Here is a 19,288-nt window from a genome sequence, read left to right on the forward strand (position 1 = left end):
GCTGGTGATGGTATAGTTCATGAAAAAACGGTTACTGCTATATCCTTCCCCCTTGCCCAGGTTCTACTCGGATGAAGTGACGTGGAGTGTGGACAGGCAGTTCCTGTGGGGTCCTGGGCTGCTTATTTCCCCTGTCCTTGACCCGGTAGGTTTGGCTGTTTTGGTAGCTCTCTCAAACCCTGTCCTGGGGCACAGGGACACATTGAGTCACCAGTTCCGGCTCTTTTCTCTGGCAGGGGGACAGCAGCATAAAATCCCCAAGTTACACTGTTCCTGTCACTCCTTTATTGCTCTGATTAGAAGCCACCTTCCAGCCTTGTGACCATTCTGTTATTCAGCTTCTGTTATCCTAGCTCCTCTACTGTATCTGTATTTCCTGCTGAAATCACACTCTGCCTCCTTGTTTATGCTGAACAAGCTGAACTGCAAAAATAGGCTCTGCCGTTTCCCTGAGGATCCCAGGAAACTTGCTCTGGTCCTATGTGAGTCTGAACTCTTCTGTCTTGACCAGACCTGTAAACTCTATTGGCAAAGAGATTGCAGAGGGCCTTGTTTGTTAGCATTAACACAGCTCTATCTCCAGTGCAAACAAGGTTTTTGTTAGATCCTTAGACTATATTTGTTTTTTCCTGGGTACATCACATTACTTGTTGACGGATTCCTATCAAGCCTAGGTTTTGCTTCCTTTTTCTCCCCCCGCCCCCCTCCACTTATTGCTCCCAGTGAGAGAGCTCACAGCATATTTTGATCACTGCCGAAATGGAAAATCTTGTGCTTTGTGCTGTTAAATCCCATTCCTATTTTCCAGTCCTCTAGGGAGTCAAAGTCATCCGGTCTGATACTCTGATTCACCTCAACTTTGTCTCATCTCTGAATTTCCTTCGGAATCAGCTTCTCTTGCTGCATTTCAGCTTGTCTGTGGTGCGACAAGAAAACAGATTGTGGCTTATTGTGGCAGAATCTTGTAAATAATGATTGTTAATGCCAGTAACACATATGCCATGGAGAAACACAAAACATTTGTTAAATACATAAAATGAAAGCAAGAATCTGAAAGATGCCAGGCCAGAAAAAAGTGGGGGAAAAAAGATGATCTAGAGATACTTGTGGATGTGATCTGAGCAACTGGATTTGAAGGACTGTGACTTTGGGTTGCCTGAAGTGAGCTGCTGCGTTGTAGAGCTGACAGTCTTGTCTTTGTTCGCGTTTCAGGGTGTGGATACAATTCAAGCGTACATTCCTGATGCAGTCTGGTATGAGTATGATACAGTAGGTAAATGCAGAGGATACTCTGGGGAGATTTTCTAAATGGTTATGTGACAAAATAAGATTGTCAGTCCTGTTTTGGTGTCAGAGACCTAAAGTAAAGCCCACAGAAAGGAAAATGGTGAGACAAGGGGTGAAGGGTGGTGGGTTAAGCGCATGAATCACCGCCTCAAGAAAAGGACACAGAGGCGTGGAATATAGCGCAGGAGATGGGAAGCGAGATTGAGTGGAAACTTTAGCAAAGACCATGTTTGAAATAAAATAGAATAATTCTAAATATAATACAGGAGAGTTTGCAATTATTGTTAACTGATCTCGTTTCTGCAAATAAGTTTCCCGCTGCTGTGACGATCCTTTGGATGGGTGAAAAAGGACATTGTTCACGTCCGATTCCCATATTCACGTCAGAGTCCCCCCAGGACTTGCTCTCTCCACCGCCTGAGCCAAAACCAAATAGCGAGAGGTGTTGATTTATGACGTTAGATCATATGGACACGCAGTTGTTTTACGCTGTGTGCCCACTGGCACATAGATATTTATGCGACTTAAGGTTTTTCTGAGAGGAAGCACTTAGGTGAAACCCAGGACTTAAGAAAACCTTCACGGCTGCGCGTAATGCAACGTACCTGTTCTCTTTTACATCCCTGTCAACAAGGGGGCAAAAATCCCAGTGAGGAAACAATGGACCAGTATGAACCTGCCGGCAGACAAACTGGGACTTCATCTGAGAGGAGGCTATATTTACCCTACTCAACAACCAGCTAACACAACAGTTGCAAGGTACCCTTCAAAACTAGACGCTTTTATGTTTGTGGGGTGTTGTGTTGTTTTGTTTTTTCCAAGGCTGGGCTGAGGACCTCCAAATCAGAAGCAGCCCTTTGTATTTAGCACTTGCACCTTGAAATATGGGAATAACTGTGAGCCACACATGACTTCCACAACTGTTTATATTACAAGTTCAGTGATTAATTACAGGTTTATTTGCACAGCGTTTTGCAAAGTTGCCGTGTATTTTAATCAATTTCCATGAAAATGAAAGACAGCCAAGGAGTAATATCTAAGGCAATTCTCAAAGTGTCGCAACCCTGTTGAGTGCCATGTTCTTAACAGGAACGTGAAGGATGTATTAAGGCTGTTTAGGTGTTTATTATACGTGTAAGACAGAGAGTCTCTCTTTCCACAGCCGCAAGAATCCAATGGGACTTATAATTGCCCTGGACGACAGCAACGCAGCTTCTGGGGACTTGTTCTGGGATGATGGAGAATCTACAGGTGAGCAGTTATCAAGAGTGAAATAAGTATGCTTAACAAGGCATTAACCCTTAAAAGTTTCAATCTTCCCGCTCATTTCATGGAGCAAGAATACGACATTGTTTTAACACGCTGTTAATACTTGCTCCTATGCCAAGCGGTTTTCACCACTTTTAAGTGGAAAACTGTAACTATTCTTAATTTTTTTTCTTGTTCAGGTTTCACTATAGCCTTAAATATGTAAAGGTTTGGTACATTGGCATGCTGACTGTTAAACCACACTGTCAAGATTGATATCTATTCTGGTGTATATCCAAATTAGTTTCAACGGGTGCAAGAACGCACGTAATTAGTGTTCGACACTGAGAATGAGTAGAAAATGAGAAACTAGCACTGTTGCTAACTCTGGAATTATTGAAATTGCTTGTGAAAACAGTAGAAATTTTGTTAACTCAGAAGTATGGTATTGGAGCCAGCGGTTTTCGTGCCATCTGGTTTCCACAGCATAGTGGCGCATAAGCACGCGAGTAAGCGTGTACGGGCTGTATTTGTCATGTTGCCAACCTCGCCTTCAGTAAAGCTGCCGGAGAACTTGTTTCGCCCTGGGGTAGTCACTGTGATTATGCCAAGGCCTGTCAACCTCATCTCTTGTGACGCACTGGCAGCGATACTACTCTACCTCACCAGTTTTTTTTTCTGTCAAACAATTTACAACACACACACCTTTTTTGCTTAGGGTAAGATTAAGGTTGCAACTTAACTGAACTGACGTTAAAATTCAAAAACAAACAGACACAACACAAACCTTTAATATAAGGTTACATTTATTTTGGCTTTCAGTAAAGTTGACTTTGGAATACATGCGTGTCTAAGGAAAGCAGAGTTCATTCTAGAGCAATGGACAGAACCTCTCCATTATATATCCATAGGTACATTATTCATTTTAGTCTTGAGATGAAGGAAAATTTGAAAACTGAAGCATCTTGAATGGTGGGATTTTCTGTGGGATTTCTGATGATTTAGGCATCCTGTTTCCATCAAACTAAAAGGATTTCGGGTACTTAAGTCCTTTAGGATGCTTTTGCAGCCTTTCTCCTTTATTACATACTTTTAAGAAAAGTCAGCAAGCAGTTCAAAGGGTTATCCTGAAATGATTTTTTTGAAGAAGCTTTACAAAATACTCAAGGCTTCTATTAAAATGATTTAAGGACTTGTATTTGACAGATTTTATTGTTTTATTTGCAACGAACCATAACATTCAGAGCTACGGGCTTTGGTTCATGGTGTATGCCAGTTAATACTGTTGCATTTGAAGTAGACGTGATCTTCTCTAATTCATGTCCTACTGTATCCATAGGCTGCTGTCAATGGCAAAAGCGTCGGAGCTTTCTTTAGCTACACTGGAATAAAATGTAGGTTAGAAAATAGGAAAATCTGCAACAGTAAGAATGTACAGATAAGAATGAAGTTGGGGTAATATTAGCCTTGAGGTAAAAATAAATAATGCTACAATATTATGTGCATGTTTAATTTATAATCCTGAAAATTAGGTCTGCATCCCACAGATCGTGATTCATGGAGGTATTTTATGCACAAGGTGCCTAACTATGCATGCATGTTTTCAGAAGAGATCTTTAGATGTTCAGGAGATGACAGATTTTCTCATGTAAATTGACCTCACCACTGCCCATCCATAGGCGATATCTGAATTGGTGCATTCTTACCTCTGTCTTCTGATACACCCAGCCACCTCCTCTAGGTACTGAAGTGATCAAATTTCTCTAGCTTATCCTCCTGTTGCTAAAAGCTACTTTTGTCCTTAGTCACAATATATTTGTTTCACTTGTGCAGGGCCCCCTGAGTAAACTTCCATGACAGCAAGCAACACGTGGGGTTCAAAATTGCATCCCCCCTTTCCTAATTGCATAGCTACCTTTTCCTCTACATTATGCATTCAACTTGTATAACTCCCTTTTGATATTTTAACTATACCTATCATATCTCCCAGAAAAACTTTTAAGCCTCTACTTTTTTTTTTAAATTTTGTGGAAGTTAGGGATGCTTTTAAGAAATAGAGCTGTGATTTGGCTGATTATTGCTGCCATAAATATTGAAGGCCTTGAGTGGTTGCTGATATGACAGCTATATGTACTCCTTTGTCAAGGCCTAAAATAATGAAGCTATTATTGTACTCACTTCTGTTGAGAAGCAAAACAATAAAACATCTTATGATTTTATTTCCTGCCCAAAACTTACAGGTTGAAGTCTTTTCAGGGAAACTGTTTTCAATTTGCTTGCAATGACAGTATTTTTCTTTTCATACATGGAAAAAAAAAATGCCCGATTGACTCAACTTTTGTATTTCATTTTCACAGTGTTGTGTTATTTCCTTTCTTATACTTCTATAGCATAGATTATTAATATTATTGTCATTTTTGCATGAAAAGCGCTTATTTAGGGTATTTTAAAGTATTCACTTTGAGCCATACATCTACATTTAAGAGAAGATAAGAAAGAATAACAGTAAAATAAAAAATTAGTACATTTTAGAATAGCTAATTTCAATGAATTTTTGGAAAATTTTGGAAAATTAGATCTCCAGGAAGACTGGCCTAAGGAAAAAAGAGTAATTTCTGTTCCTCAAAGAAACATTAGTAAATATTTGAGTTGCTCAGTGCAGCCTCTGAACACACTAATGATAATAATTAGCAATTTATTGGTCTCTAGCAGTGGCACAGACTTGGTTTTAATACCATTCTTTCCTGCACAGCAAGTGTAACTACTTTCTTTACCTTTTAGGTACAGTTGAAAATAAAGCCTACACTTACTATGAGTTTACAGTTTCCAACGTAAGTATTTTATTTTAAATGATCGTATTTGCATTTTCAGTGTTTATCAATAGTATCTTCAAAGGGCATTCTTTCCTCCTTCCTTACTCTCCTGTAATATTTACTGAGAAGCAAAATATTTGACAAAGTCAAAGAGGAGTCATGTTCAAATTACTGTAATTTAACTGGGATGAAAATTTGCTATTTGCCTTTTCTTCTTCCAGTTAATATAAGTATCTAAAGAACACCTGTTTCCTTTCACATAACAAACTGAGCAGCAATATTTCTTGAGCAAGAGAACTGTAAAGCATCAGTGGCAGTTAAAACAGAGTCAAAACGGAGGTGAATGTAGTGTTTGGGATTCTTGAAATACTGGAAATTTGAAAAAAAACCTCTATACAACTGTAAAAATAGAGCTGAATGTTTCCAAAGAGTGAGAGGAAGACCTAGGCCTTGTCTGAACCCACAGAATCTACTTCATGACTAAGTTCTAGTTTTTAATTTTTTTTTAAACTGAAACTGCCTTGGCAGGGTTAATTTGTGGCAGATTGAAGTCCAGACAGTGTTTCTATTCAATATTGATCAGAGTTCTCATATGGCAAGGATTCCAAGTAATATGATAACATATTTTTTGTATAATAGTAATATCTGCCAAAGGTATTCTTGTCCTTGCCATGGTGAAAAAGCATGGCAACAACTGAGAGTGAATGCATAGAAACATGGGATTGAAAGCAAAGGAATAGAAGGTGGAAACACATGCATTATTTAATTTTTTTAATCATATGTAATCATATAATCTTTTGTAGAGAAGAAACCTCAGTTACTGTTGAAGTTTGAAACTCTTTTAGCCAAATCATCAGTTGACTGTAATGATGTTGAATTAAAAATTAACATAGACTTTCATGTGGAGAGTAATAAGAAAGTTATACATTGGCGTATGTGGCAGCCATGGTACAGTTCTGCTCTTTGGACTCCTAATCTAATAATAACTAATGCAATTGAATAGGAACTGGTATTCTTATATCAGGAAAATTTAATATGAACCTTCACTTGTTAAATCCCAGCGAGATCACAGTAGAGTAGAGGTTATCTGCTCTGCCACAGACATGTGTCAGCCTTTTCTTATTTCCAAAACAAGTGAATAAAGGAAGCTGAAACACAACTCTGAAGCATATTATATATATCTTAGAAAAACCTTATTGTGAGAACAACACACAGGGCAGTAATTAATATGTTAGGGAAAACGTATTGGCTTACTTTATGCCACAGTATGAAGATCTAATTAGAAAAAATTGTTAAATCAAGAGGATTTTTAGCAGGTTTTTTTTATAAGAATGTGATCACTCTATTATTTTTCAGAATGTTCTACGAATGAATGCTATAAACAGCAATTATGCTGATCCTAACAACTTGAAATTTGAAGAAATCAAGATATTGGGAGCACTCCAGGAAATAACAGCAGTTACTGTATCTCCAAACAATGCTGGGGAAAATTCTTCACTTAATATCACCTATTATCCTCTAGAAAAGGTAAAACAATAATACGAAAATGGAAAGTAAACATGTTTGAAATTGCATCACTTTCATTTTATATATCGCGAAGGACAGTACTCAGTACTAACGTCATTTCAACAGAATATGTTGTGTATTTTATTATAGAACAAAAGTACAATCACATTCAACTCAGCTGCATATGAAGTGCATCTAAGTTTTGCTCTCAGACCTTCAGCGTAACAAAGTTTAGTTATGTAGTTATTCATGTAGCAAAATTTAATTTCTAAGAGGAGGAATAGCTTTGTGATTTTGTTTGATACTGGAGGAGGATACAAAATATTTATGATTTAGATGAGTATTAGTGCATTGAGTTTTTTAAAACAAAATCAAGTGCACTATTTAAACCTGTTTTATCACTTTATACAGAGTTTTTCACAGGATGAATACAGGAAAGCAACAACACAGTGCATTTATGCGCAAAGCAAGCGACCATGCTGCTGCTAGTGGGAAACTCATGAAAGTGCTTTCCCACACTAAGGGTAGTGCTGGCATTGCTTTGAACTTGCATTGTACACCTGCTTTAATTATTACAAGCACCTGAGTTACCTGCTATTTTATTTCAGTTACTGAATCAAAGTAAAAATATTTAAATTTTTTCTTACCTCTTGCATTCATATTTCAAAACGTGAAGGAGTTGTGCCCCTATCTTTATTCCTTTTTGCTTCCAAGGAAGCTGTGCGATTGACTCCATTTTTTTAGACTCTTAATTTTTCAGATTTTATCTGCAGGAATATCAGTTGCATGTTATTTGTTACTTGTAAAAGTGAGACTATATCAAATGTTATGGGACAGGGTTTTTTTGTGAGTTATCACATAGCAAAATGTATTGTTCCTGAGGACCGGCATCTCTGCTGACTGAAGGAAAGATGGATGTGATGTATGATTTGATAACTGTTTATTGTTTCATATTTATAGGTTGCTCATGTAACAGGACTTCAGCTTGGACTGGGAAAATCTTACACAGTAACATGGACTTAACAACTGACTGTCAATGAAAGGCGTCATGGTTTAAACCCAGCCAGCAACTAAGCACTACACAGCCACTTGTTCATGCCCCACCCCGCGGTGGGATGGGGGACAGAATCGGAAAAGTAAAAGTGAGAAAACTCACGGATTGAGATAAGAACAGTTTAATAATTGAAATAAAGTAAAATAGTAGTAGTAGTAATAATAATAATATACAAAGCAAGTGTTGCATGATGCAATTGTTCACCACCTGCCAACTGATGCCCAGCACGTCCCTGAGCAGCAGCAGTCCCCCCCTACCAGCCAGCTCCCCCCAGTTTGTTTGCTGGGCATGACATCATGTGGTATGGAATAGCCCTTTGGCCAGCCTGGGTCAGCTGTCCTGGCTGTGCCCCCTCCCAGCTGCTTGTGCACCTGGAAGAGCATGGGAAACTGAAAAGTCCTTGACTGGTGTAAGCACTACTTAGCAACAACTAAAACATCAGGGTGTTGTCAACATTATTCTCATCCTAAATCCAAAACACAGCACTGTACCAGCTACTGGGAAGAAAATTAAATCTATCCCAGCTGAAACCAAGACAGTATCCACCCCTTATGCTATACCATCTATGTCATGTCCAGGTCTTACACTTTCCAATACATTCCAATTAATCACCACCACTTTTCCAGTCTTTTGATACATACACACATAGACTAAGGGAATGATATCTATGGGACATCCCTCTAAAATGTTTGTTGAGTTAATTTAGTCCATGACTTTGGGCTCCATCTGTCATAACAGTCTTTCAGGGCAGGAGAGATGGTGTGCAGTGTTGGACTGTTACATGCTGAAGCCAGTTCTGGTTCCATCACTGCTGCATTTTGCTTGGTGTCATCAAAGTTCATTCTTCATTAATCTGGGTGATTCTTACTGTAATACTGTTGATATGGCATATAGCCACCATAGAAGTGATGACGTACAGTATTATATAGCAATTAACGTTACACAATTCAGTTCATTGGCTATTTTCACCCGAAATCAAATCCCCTTGAGGTACACAGGCTACAGGTACATCAGGCTTCCCCATCCTTTCGCATCACCCACCAAGTGCACCTAGGTCCTTGAGCAAAAGCAATTCCACGAATAGGTTTGCCTTTGCCTGAGGCGGGAGTAACCTAGACTGTCTTCCCCAGCATATTTTTTTATGTGCTCTACAGGAACTTTGGCAGGGGTGAGGCAGCACCTCGAGTACTGTGTTCAGTTTTGAGCCCCTCACTACAAGAAGGACATCAAGGTGCTGGAGCATGTCCAAAAAAGGGCAATGAAGCTGGTGAAGGGTCTAGAGAACAAGTCTTACGAGGAGTGGCTGAGGGAGCTGGGGTTGTTTAGTCTGGAGAAGAGGAGGCTGAGGGGAGACCTAATCGCTCTCTACAACTGCCTGAAAGGAGGCTGTAGTGAGGTGGGGGTCGGTCTCTTCTCCCAAGTAACAAGTGATAGGATGAGAGGAAATGGCCTCAGGCTGCACCAGGGGAAGTTTAGATTAGATATTAAGAAAAATTTCTTCACCGAAAGGGTAGTCAGGCATTGGAACAGGCTGCCTGGGCAAGTGGTGGAGTCTCCATCCCTGGAGGTATTTAAAGGACAGATAGACATGGTGCTCGAGCACATGGTTTAGTGGTGGACTTGGCAGTGCTAAGTTAATGGTTGGACTCGATGATCTTAAGGGTCTTTTCCAACCTTAATGATTCTATGATTCTATGACTTTATCCCCCTCTACAGTATGTAAAAGCCTTGATTGGGCAGGGCCAACTCGACTGGCAGATCTGCTAGTGTTGACTAACGAGGTGGCCTTTGCTAAATATGTATCCCAGTGTCTGAATGTCTCACCACCCATTGCTCTCAGAGTAGTCTTTAACAGTCCATTGTATTGTTCGATTTTCCCGGAGGCTGGTGCATGATAGAGATGTGATATACCCACTCAATGCTGTGCTTTTTGGCCCAGGTGTCTATCAGGTTGTTTTGGAAATGAGTCCTGTTCTCTGACTCAGTTCTTTCTGGGGTGCCATGTCACCATAGGACTTGCTTTTCAAAGCCCAGGATAGTGTTCTGGGCAATGGCATGGGTCATGGGATATGTTTCCGGCCATCCAGTGGTTGCTTCCACTATTGTAAGCACATGGCAGTTGCCTTGGTGGTTTGTGCGAGTGTAACACAATCAATCTGGCAGGCCTCCCCATATTTATATTTCAGCCATCATCCTCTATACTAAACAGGCTTTAACAGCTTGGCTTGCTTGATTGCAGCGCATGTTTCACACTCATGGATAACCTGTTCAATAATGTCCATGGTCAAGACCACCCCTCAGTCATGAGCCCATCTATATGTTGCGTCTCTTCCTTGACGGCCTGAGGAGTCATGGGCTCACCGAGCTAGAAATAATTCACCTTTATGTTGCCAGTCCAGATCCACCTGAGCCACTTCAATCTTAGCAGCCTGATCCACCTGCTGGTTGGTTTGATATTCTTCAGTGGCCTGACTCGGGTATGTGAGCATCTATGTGATGTACTTTTACAATCAGGTTCTCTACCTGGGCAGCAACATCTTGCCACGATGCCCAGATGGGTTTGCCTCTGCGCTGCCAGTTACTCTGCTTCCATTGCTTGTAACCACCCCGACAGGGCATTTGCCACCATCCATGAGTCAGTATAGAGGTAAAGTACTGGCCGCTTTTCTCATTCAGCAATATCCAAAGCCAGCTGGATGGCTTTCACCTTTGCAAACTGACTCAATTCACCTTCCCCTTCAGCAGTTTCTGCGACTTGTCGTATAGGACTCCATACAGCAGCCTTCCACCTCCGATGCTTTCCCGCAAGATGGCAGGACCCATCAGTGTCAATATTGTTTCTCTTTTTCTGGTAGTTTATTATACAGTGGTACCTATTCAGCATGTGTCACCTCCTCCTCGTCTGACGTTATTCCGAAATCTTTGCCTTCTGGCCAGATCGTGATCACTTCCACGATTCTTGGGCGACTGGGGTTTCCTGTTCGAGCCTGTTGTGTGATCGGTGACCCACTTACTCCATGTAGCATCAGCTGCATGATGTGTAGAGGGGATCCTCCCTTTGAACATCCAGCCCAGCACCGGCAGCCAGGGTGCCAGGAGGAGCTGTGCTTCAGTACCAACCACTTCCGAAGCAGCTCGAATCCCTTCATATGCTGCCAATATCTCTTTTTCAGTTGGAGTATGGCAGGCCTCAGACCCTCTGTATCCCCGACTCCAAAACCCTAGGGATTGACCTCGAGTGTCCCCCGATGCCTTCTGCCAGAGGCTCCAGGTAGGGCCGTTCTCCCTGGTTGTGGTGGAGAGCACATTTTTTACATCTTGCCCTGCCCAGACTGGCCCAAGGGCTACTGTGTGAACTATATCCTGTTTAATTTGTTCAAAGGCTTGTCTTTGCTCAGGGCCCCATTTGAAATTGTTCTTCTTCCGGGTCACTTCATAGGGAGGGCTTATGATCAGACTGTAATTTGGAATACGCGTTCTCCAAAAACCCACAACACCCAAAAAAGCTTGCATTTTCTTTTTGCTAGTTGGTGGAGACATAGCTGTTATTTTTGTTGATCATATCCATTGGGATCTGATGACATCCATCTTGCCATTTCATTCCTATAAGCTGGATCACCTGTGCAGGTCCCTTGACATTACTTTGTTTTATGGCAAAGCCAGCCTCCAGAAGGATTTGAACTATTTTCTTCCCTTTTGCAAAAACCTCTTGTTGTGTTGTATGTGTTGCCCCATACTATGATGTCATCAATGTATTACAGGTGTTCTGTCCATGGCAAAATGGTAGGGGCTGTGTTTCCGCCCCTGGGGCAGTCGATTCTAGGTGTACTGGATGCCCCTCCAAGTGAAAGCAAACTGTGGCCTGCACTCTGCCGCCAAAGGGATTGAGAAAAATGCATTAGCGATGTCAGTTGTGGCATATCGCTTGGCTGCCTTTGACTCCAGTTCGTGTTGAAGTTCTAGCATGTCACAATCAATATTGTGACCAGTAATTGTTAACAGATATAAATTCCTTAATACACTCTGGTTAATCTGTTATTATCTCAAACCCTTCACGCCCCATGTTAGGCATCAAAAAGGACTGTTGTGGTTTAATCCCAGCCAGCAACTAAGCCCCACGCAGCTGCTCACTCACTCTCCCCCCCATGGTGGGATGGGGGAGAGAACTGGAAGAGTAAAAGTGAGAAAACTCATAGGTTGAGATAAGAACAGTTTAATGACTGAAATAAAATGAAGCAAAATAGTAGTGGTAGTAACAATAACAATAACATAACAATAACATAACATAACATAACATAACATAACATAACATAACATAACATAACATAACATAACATAACATAACATAAAGCAATAGCCCTTTGGCCAGCCTGGGTCAGCTGTCCTGGCTGTGCCTCCTCCCAGCTGCTTGTGCACCTGGCAGAGCACGGGAAGCTGAAAAGTCCTTGACTGGTGTAAACACTACTTAGCAACAACTGAAACATCAGTGTGTTATCAACATTATTCTCATCCTAAATCCAAAACACAGCACTGTACCAGGTACTAGGAAGAAAATTAACTCTATCCCAGCTGAAACCAGGACAAAAGGTTTAATTGTTATCCCAGTCACAATCCAACACAAGAAAAATATGAACAACTTGGCTATGTCTACGAAGTAAGTAAAAATGATTTCTCTAAACTAATGAGACAGAAAGGTTTCCAGAATCATAGCTTTCTCTTTATAGTTGTTACAGTGGAAAAAGTAGTCTGGCAGGTTTGTCAGATTTCAATAAAATGGGGGCACAGACATCAGCTGGCCTGTACTAGCGGATTTTATTTACCTCACTAAAACTAAGGTACCTGGCAACCGTGTAAGCTCCTCCAAAGTATATCAGAAGTTCAGGAAAAACATGGTATTTTTTGAAAGATGGAAAGAAATAATATTAGAGTTATGAAAAAATAGAACAGACTGGAGATCAGCATCTTCCGCTGCTGCCTTCTGCTTCACTGGCACCGTGGCCTGCAAGGCTTATCCCCTTTGTCTCACCTTCATAGTCACTGAAGTACACATCTAGGCATGAAGGCCAAAATTCTCTGTTAGCTGCTCTTGAACCAGCAACAGCTGAAGTGTCTGAACTGTCCTGATTTTGTTGCCCTATTAGGAATATTTTTTGTAATTTTGGACATTTGGAAACAGCTTTTCATGTGAAATCGAACTCTGGTCCTCTGCTTTGGACCAGGTGTGTTTTGAACTCTTGGTCAAGTTGAAAGGTGCTTTGAATTGGGTGGCGACAGATGAATAAATATTCATTAGCAATTAAGACGTGCGGAGCCGGCATAGTTTCAGTTGAACAGCTAGGCAGGATTGATGGTAAGTATCCAGAGGTGGAAGGCTAATGCATTAACCTACATCAGCTCGTCTAACCTCAGAATACCTAGCTTGAGTGTTTATGTTCAACTGTAACAGGAAACTGAAAGTAATTTTGATCTTGCTGTCAGGAGATCTTAGATAAATAGGATGTAATTCTCAGTGGATAATTTAAGGATAATTCTCGTGAATAAAGCCAACCCAAAGGTCTCATCTGATGTTGCCTGAATATCGAATGACTTCTGTGCACATCCCCTTGTGTGAGCCAGAGACCAGAGAGCAACGGGATTAAAAGGGAGGAAGCTTTAGGAATTTCAACAGGCCAAGGCTAAGCCATGTTGTGGGATTGAGCTGAAGATCACAGATACAGGGAAATTAAATTCACCTTCATGGTGTGAGGATTCGGTTTCCTGACTGAACTGTTTGTACAGCCTTCACTGGATTTTTTTATTATATCTGATTTAGTGTAGAGATCAATGGGTTCTGTATTACTTCTTTATTGTTCACTAGTTGCATTAAGTTTTTCCCAAAATTCTACATTTGACAGCTATCAGCTAAACATGGGGGTTTCAGATTCCATGCTAATAACTAACAAAAAATACAGCAGGCCGGTGTAGCTCACTAACCTGTAACTTATTTCTATTTGCAGCAGGTAACATCAAACTCAGATATTCCACCCTGCTAATACAGCTCCGACAATGCTTACTCTGTAGACAAAGTAGAATGTACCTCCTCAGGTTTGGCAGCCAGCCTCACCTTAAACAGTGCCAAGACCACAGCTAATGAGAATTTCACTACACCAATTAGTACACTACACTTGGACGTGAAATATCATCTCAACCACATGCTGCAGTTTAAGGTAATGTCATTCCAGAATTTCTATGAGTATGTAACGTTCCATTGTTAAAAATAGTCTTATTTATGGAAATTATAAGTGCTTTTTATTGTCAATTTTATATTACACAGACAGCAGCACCCTTGCATAAATATGTTTCTCCTTCTAACTGAGTAGTTGTTATTGTTCTTAGCTCACATCTTTTTTTGTCCTGTAATTCTGTACTCAGTTTTACAACGAAAATATATGAATCAAAGGTGTAATGTCAATGTATGTATGTAATGTCAACCAGAAACTCTGGAACTAAAGATATTTTATTAGTATACAGGTAAATTTATCTATAAGTGTTATCATGACTGTACAGTTAATTTTTGCATTAATCATTCTACTTCTAAAATTTTTAATACATTATTGTTTAGACTATAATTTATTACTGTTTGTTTAATAATACTGAAATAAGTCTGTTGCCTTAAAATGGTCAAGCATCAAAAACTAACTTCTGTCAGCTCTCAGAATACAGAAAACTTTAAATGAATCTCTTAAAGTTGGCTAAAAGATTAATCAGAAAGGTATTTACCATACTTTTATATATATATATATATACACCTATATTTTAAATATAGGTACACACTTTAAATTCATATATAAAAATGCTTAGACAAGTCATTCCTGATCCAAAATAACTCCTTAAGTTTCTTTTTTCCCAAACCAAAGATTGTGAAAGAACTGGTTAAAGAATACATCTTGAAAGAAAATACTCATCTCAGCAAGTGTTTTCAACAATTTTCTGTATTCATTTTAACTAATTCAGATTTCTATCACTATAGGTAAGATTTCAAACAACTTATTCATTGAAATTAATTGGGTTTTACTTCATAGATTTATGACTATCAAAATGCATGATACGAGGTTCTGGTACCACTAAATCTCCTGAGCTCCCCATTGAGCATGGACAAGGAAAGACTCTGTGAAGTAACAGCTCAGAAAAAAACATTTCATGTACAGGCTCGGCACAAAAGCACAGGAAGAGTCATGTAAGCCATAATAATTTTACTTTATTTCACTTGGTTTTGTTAGCTCTTTTCAAGCCAAACCATTGTTTTGTGTACTACTTTTTAAGCACCTCAAGACTTTGTATCCTTCCCACGAAATGGCTCTGCCCAATGCCAGATGCTGCTCCAGCGGAGATGGCTTCACCATTGCATTGCATGAGAGCACTGACCAGGGGGAGGGCGGAGAAGGTGCCCTGAGCGATAACCTATTTTTTTCTCATAATTATCTAAGGTCTTTCACCTGTCACTTCATACTCTGACACTTGCTAGAAGTCCTCTACAACATGTTGAAGTGTGGAACATAGACAACTCCAAAGGCTGTTGCTTGTGTAGTTCCCAAGTCTCTGGGATGCACAAAGATTTTCTATATTTCCTGAAATTTTCCTTAGGTGACCACAGCACTGATCATTAAGAACTGATCATTTGGTTCAGTTTTGGGGAATGGTTAGGAAAAAAAAGTAGAATAAATTAGTGTCTCGACTAACTTGCAGATGGATTTTTGTAACATGACAGCTAATAAGTCTGACAGGAGCTTCATTTTTTTCCTTGATTAAGCTTAATTCAGAGCTAGAAAACGGAGAACAATGACATTAGAGGTTGCAAGTGCTATGTTTTTTATTCAAAAAAGCATTCTTATGTCATTTTTTAAAGTGATCAAAACTTAATTGCAAGCTGAGTTCCTTTTTGCTAACCAGAGTAATTATTCAAACTGCAATTCAGCCTCCTGGAATGACGAATTCTTCGGCAGAGCACCATCAGGTTGCAGTTTGGTTTCTGACGTTAAAGATGCTGATTTACAACAAATGAGACCTATGAATACAGTTTCAGTGTAATCTGCACAAAAAGTCCAGTGAAGTGTATAAAGCACCTTATTTACTATATTCCATGTGGCACCAAGGATCAATCTGGGAGGAAAATATGATCATACTCTCCTGAAACACATTTTCTCAGTAAATTGCCAAAATATGATGCAACTTGCTGTGCATGATGCCTGTGCATAATATATCTCTCTGAGACACACAGAGGACTTTGTGTCTCTAAACTGTGTATCAAATTCTTAGACATGCCCATTTCATGTGCTTTAAGTTTTCTCGATAACCATAACAGTTTTATTCCACCTTTACTGAAGAGTGATTTTAAGAGAAAAAGAGTAGCCTAAAAAAAGTGTCTGCCAGCTGTCGTGGTTTAATCCAACTGGCAACTAAGCACCACACAGCTGCTCGCTCACTCCCTGCCGGTGGGACGGGGAGAGAATCGGAAGAGTAAAAGTGAGAAAACTTGCGGCTTGAGATAAGAACAGTTTAATAATGGAAATAAAATATAATAATAATAGTGAAAAGGAAAACAACAACAACAACAACAAAAAGAAAAACCCAGGAAAAACAAGTGATGCAACCACTCACAACCCACTGACCAACACCAAGCCAGTCCCTGAGCAGCGGTCACTGTCCTCCAGCCAGCTCCCCCCAGTTTCTATACTGGGTGTGACGCCATACGGTATGGAATAGCCCTTTGGCCAGCCTGGGTCAGCTGTCCTGGCTGTGCCTCCTCCCAGCTTCTTGTGCACCGGGCAGAGCACGGGAAGCTGAAAAGTCCTTGACTGGTGTAAGCACTACTTAGCAACAACTAAAACACCAGTGCGTTATCAACACTATTCTCACCCTAAATCCAAAACACAGCACTATGCCAGCTACTAGGGAGAAAATTAACTCTATCCTAGCTGAAACCAGGACATAGCTAAACGCAGCACTGAAGACACTATATTCCTGTTTTTATTTTCCTCTTTCCGTTTTAGGTGGGATTTGCAGCTGCCCACCTTCACATTCAGCAACATGTTCAGTCAGATTTCTACCCACTTAGCATCCCAGTATATAATGGATTTGGAGAAACTGAGCACACCGTGTTTCAATGTAACATGAGCTGGCACACTTGGGGAATGTTCACAAGGGATCAGCCTCCTATTGTAAGTAGAAGCAAATGTAGCTTTTGGACTAATGAGCCTAAAGTGCAGAGGTGTTTGTCAGGATTTTAAAGTCCAGTGGATGTCCACTAGTACTGGACACACTTATTGACTTTGATCGTATTTATCCTGGCTTATAATTGGACGGTGTCTCAACGGCAATGGTCTTCTCTAAATCTATTCTTTGTTTGTGACCTGTGAGACCAATATGTGTAGCTCAGACCTTGAGTCAGATGTTGGAACACAACAAATGACTTAAAAATAGCACCACTTTCCTCCTTTTTTTATTTTTCTCAGCTAATTATTCTGAAAGCTAGACATCAGTCAGGAAAACTCCCACTACTGGGAGCTGGGATTAAAATAGTACTTACAGAGGTAAACCAGAAATCTTATTTCTATGTGTATACTTTTGTTATTTCCTACAAAATAGCACAACGTTTGCAATTTCAGGGAATGTCCAATGAAATAGTAGTGGTTAATTATAGCTGTAATTTCCAGTTCAGGTTTCAACATATTTTTGAGTAAATGAAAGATAATAGAAAGTCACTAGCATCTCTTGATCATATAGACACCTGCTACTGTTTGAAAAGAAGGGAAAGTTTTGTCCTGCGGAAGCACTTTCTCATCAGCAAGTTTTAAAGGCAGTAATACCTTTGCTTTCCTTCCTGCCTGGTCAGGCTGAACAGGACTGACTTGGTTGATGGAGATGGGAAGCAGAATGAAGCCCCAGTGATCGAAGAGGTAACAGTTAGCGACCTGCTCCTCTACCTGGATGCCCACAAGTCCATGGGGCCAGGTGGGATCCACCTGAGGATACTGAGGGAGCTGGCAGAGGAGCTCGCCAAGCCACTTTCCATCATTTACCAGCAGTCCTGGTTAACTGGGGAGGTCCCAGTTGACTGGAAGTTAGCTAATGTGACACCCATCTACAAGAAGGGTTGGAAGGAGGATCTGGGAAACTACAGGCCTGTCAGCCTGACCTCGTTGCTGGGGACAGTCATGGGACAGATCATCTTGAGTGCCATCACGCAGCACGTGCGGGACAACCAGGGGATCAGGCCCAGCTAGCACGGGTTCATGAAGGGAAGATCCTGCTTGATCAACCTGATCTCCTTCTATGACAAGGTAACCCACTTAGTGGATGAGGGGAAGGCTGTGAATGTTGTCTGCCCAGACTTTAGTAAGGCCTTTGACACTGTCTCCCACAGCATTCTCCTGGAGAAACTGACTGCTCATGGCTTGGGTAAGTGCACTCTCCACTGGGTAAAAAACTGGCTGGATGGTCGAGCCCAGAGAGTGGTGATGAATGGAGTCAAATGGTGAGGCCGCACCTTAAATCCTGTGTTCAGTTTTGGGCCCCTCACTACAAGGACATTGAGGTGCTGGAGCATGTCCAGAGAAGAGCAACAAAGCTGGTGAAGGGTCTAGAGCACAAGTCTTATGAGGAGCGGCTGAGGGAGCTGGGGTTGTTTAGTCTGGAGAAGAGGAGGCTGAGGGGAGACCTAATCGCTCTCTACAACTACCTGAAAAGAGGCTGTAGCGAGGTGGGGGTCGGTCTCTTCTCCCAAGTAACAAGCGATAGGACGAGAGGAAATGGGCTCAAGTTGTGCCAGGGGAGATTAAGATTAGATATTAGGAAAAATTTCTTCAGAGAGAGAGTGGTTAGGCATTGGAACAGACTGCCCAGGGAAGTGGTGCAATCACAGTCCCTGGAAGTATTAAAAAAATGTGTGGATGTGGTGCTTAGGGACATGGTTTAGAGGTGGACCTGGCAGTTAGGTTAACAGGTTGGGCTCGATGATCTCAGAGGTCTTTCCAATCTTAACGATTCTATGATTCTATGATTGTTGGGAAAGTTGGAATAGCACATAGATCTAACAAAATTATACTGTAAATTGAATGTGACTCTTAATGTTAAATGTAATTAACATCACTATTTCAATACAGAACAACAGTTTCCAGTGTTTCCTTCTAGCTATGGTAACATATGTGGAGTTTCTGTGTACATACACATATGTGCAGATCCAGGATATTTTTCTCTATCATGTATTAATTTCTACCCTCAGACTAGATGCAGTAGTGAAAGGTTTATTTTGTATTGGACTTGCTGATAGGTTGTGTAATATTCATTTAATAGCTTTAGATTAAAGTTACAGCTGCTTCCAATTTTACAGTTCAAAAGTTCA

The 19,288-nt window shown here is 40.6% G+C and overlaps 1 protein-coding gene across 1 annotated transcript in view; it reads left to right on the plus strand.

Annotated features, from left to right (window-relative positions):
- SI (sucrase-isomaltase) overlaps positions 1-19,288 on the plus strand; it is a 54,908-nt gene that overhangs the window by 23,373 nt on the left and 12,247 nt on the right. Inside the window, 12 exon segments of the mRNA XM_087739650.1 lie at positions 61-145; positions 1,213-1,269; positions 1,922-2,046; positions 2,450-2,538; positions 5,317-5,366; positions 6,705-6,875; positions 7,815-7,897; positions 12,496-12,562; positions 13,908-14,114; positions 14,970-15,124; positions 16,938-17,014; positions 17,017-17,105. Of these exon segments, the coding sequence (XP_087595776.1) occupies positions 61-145; positions 1,213-1,269; positions 1,922-2,046; positions 2,450-2,538; positions 5,317-5,366; positions 6,705-6,875; positions 7,815-7,897; positions 12,496-12,562; positions 13,908-14,114; positions 14,970-15,124; positions 16,938-17,014; positions 17,017-17,105 (1,255 nt within the window).

Source organism: Nipponia nippon, unplaced genomic scaffold (assembly GCF_047370975.1).
Source record: "Nipponia nippon isolate SJK-2023a ecotype South Korea unplaced genomic scaffold, ASM4737097v1 scaffold_7, whole genome shotgun sequence".
NCBI lineage: Eukaryota > Metazoa > Chordata > Aves > Pelecaniformes > Threskiornithidae > Nipponia > Nipponia nippon.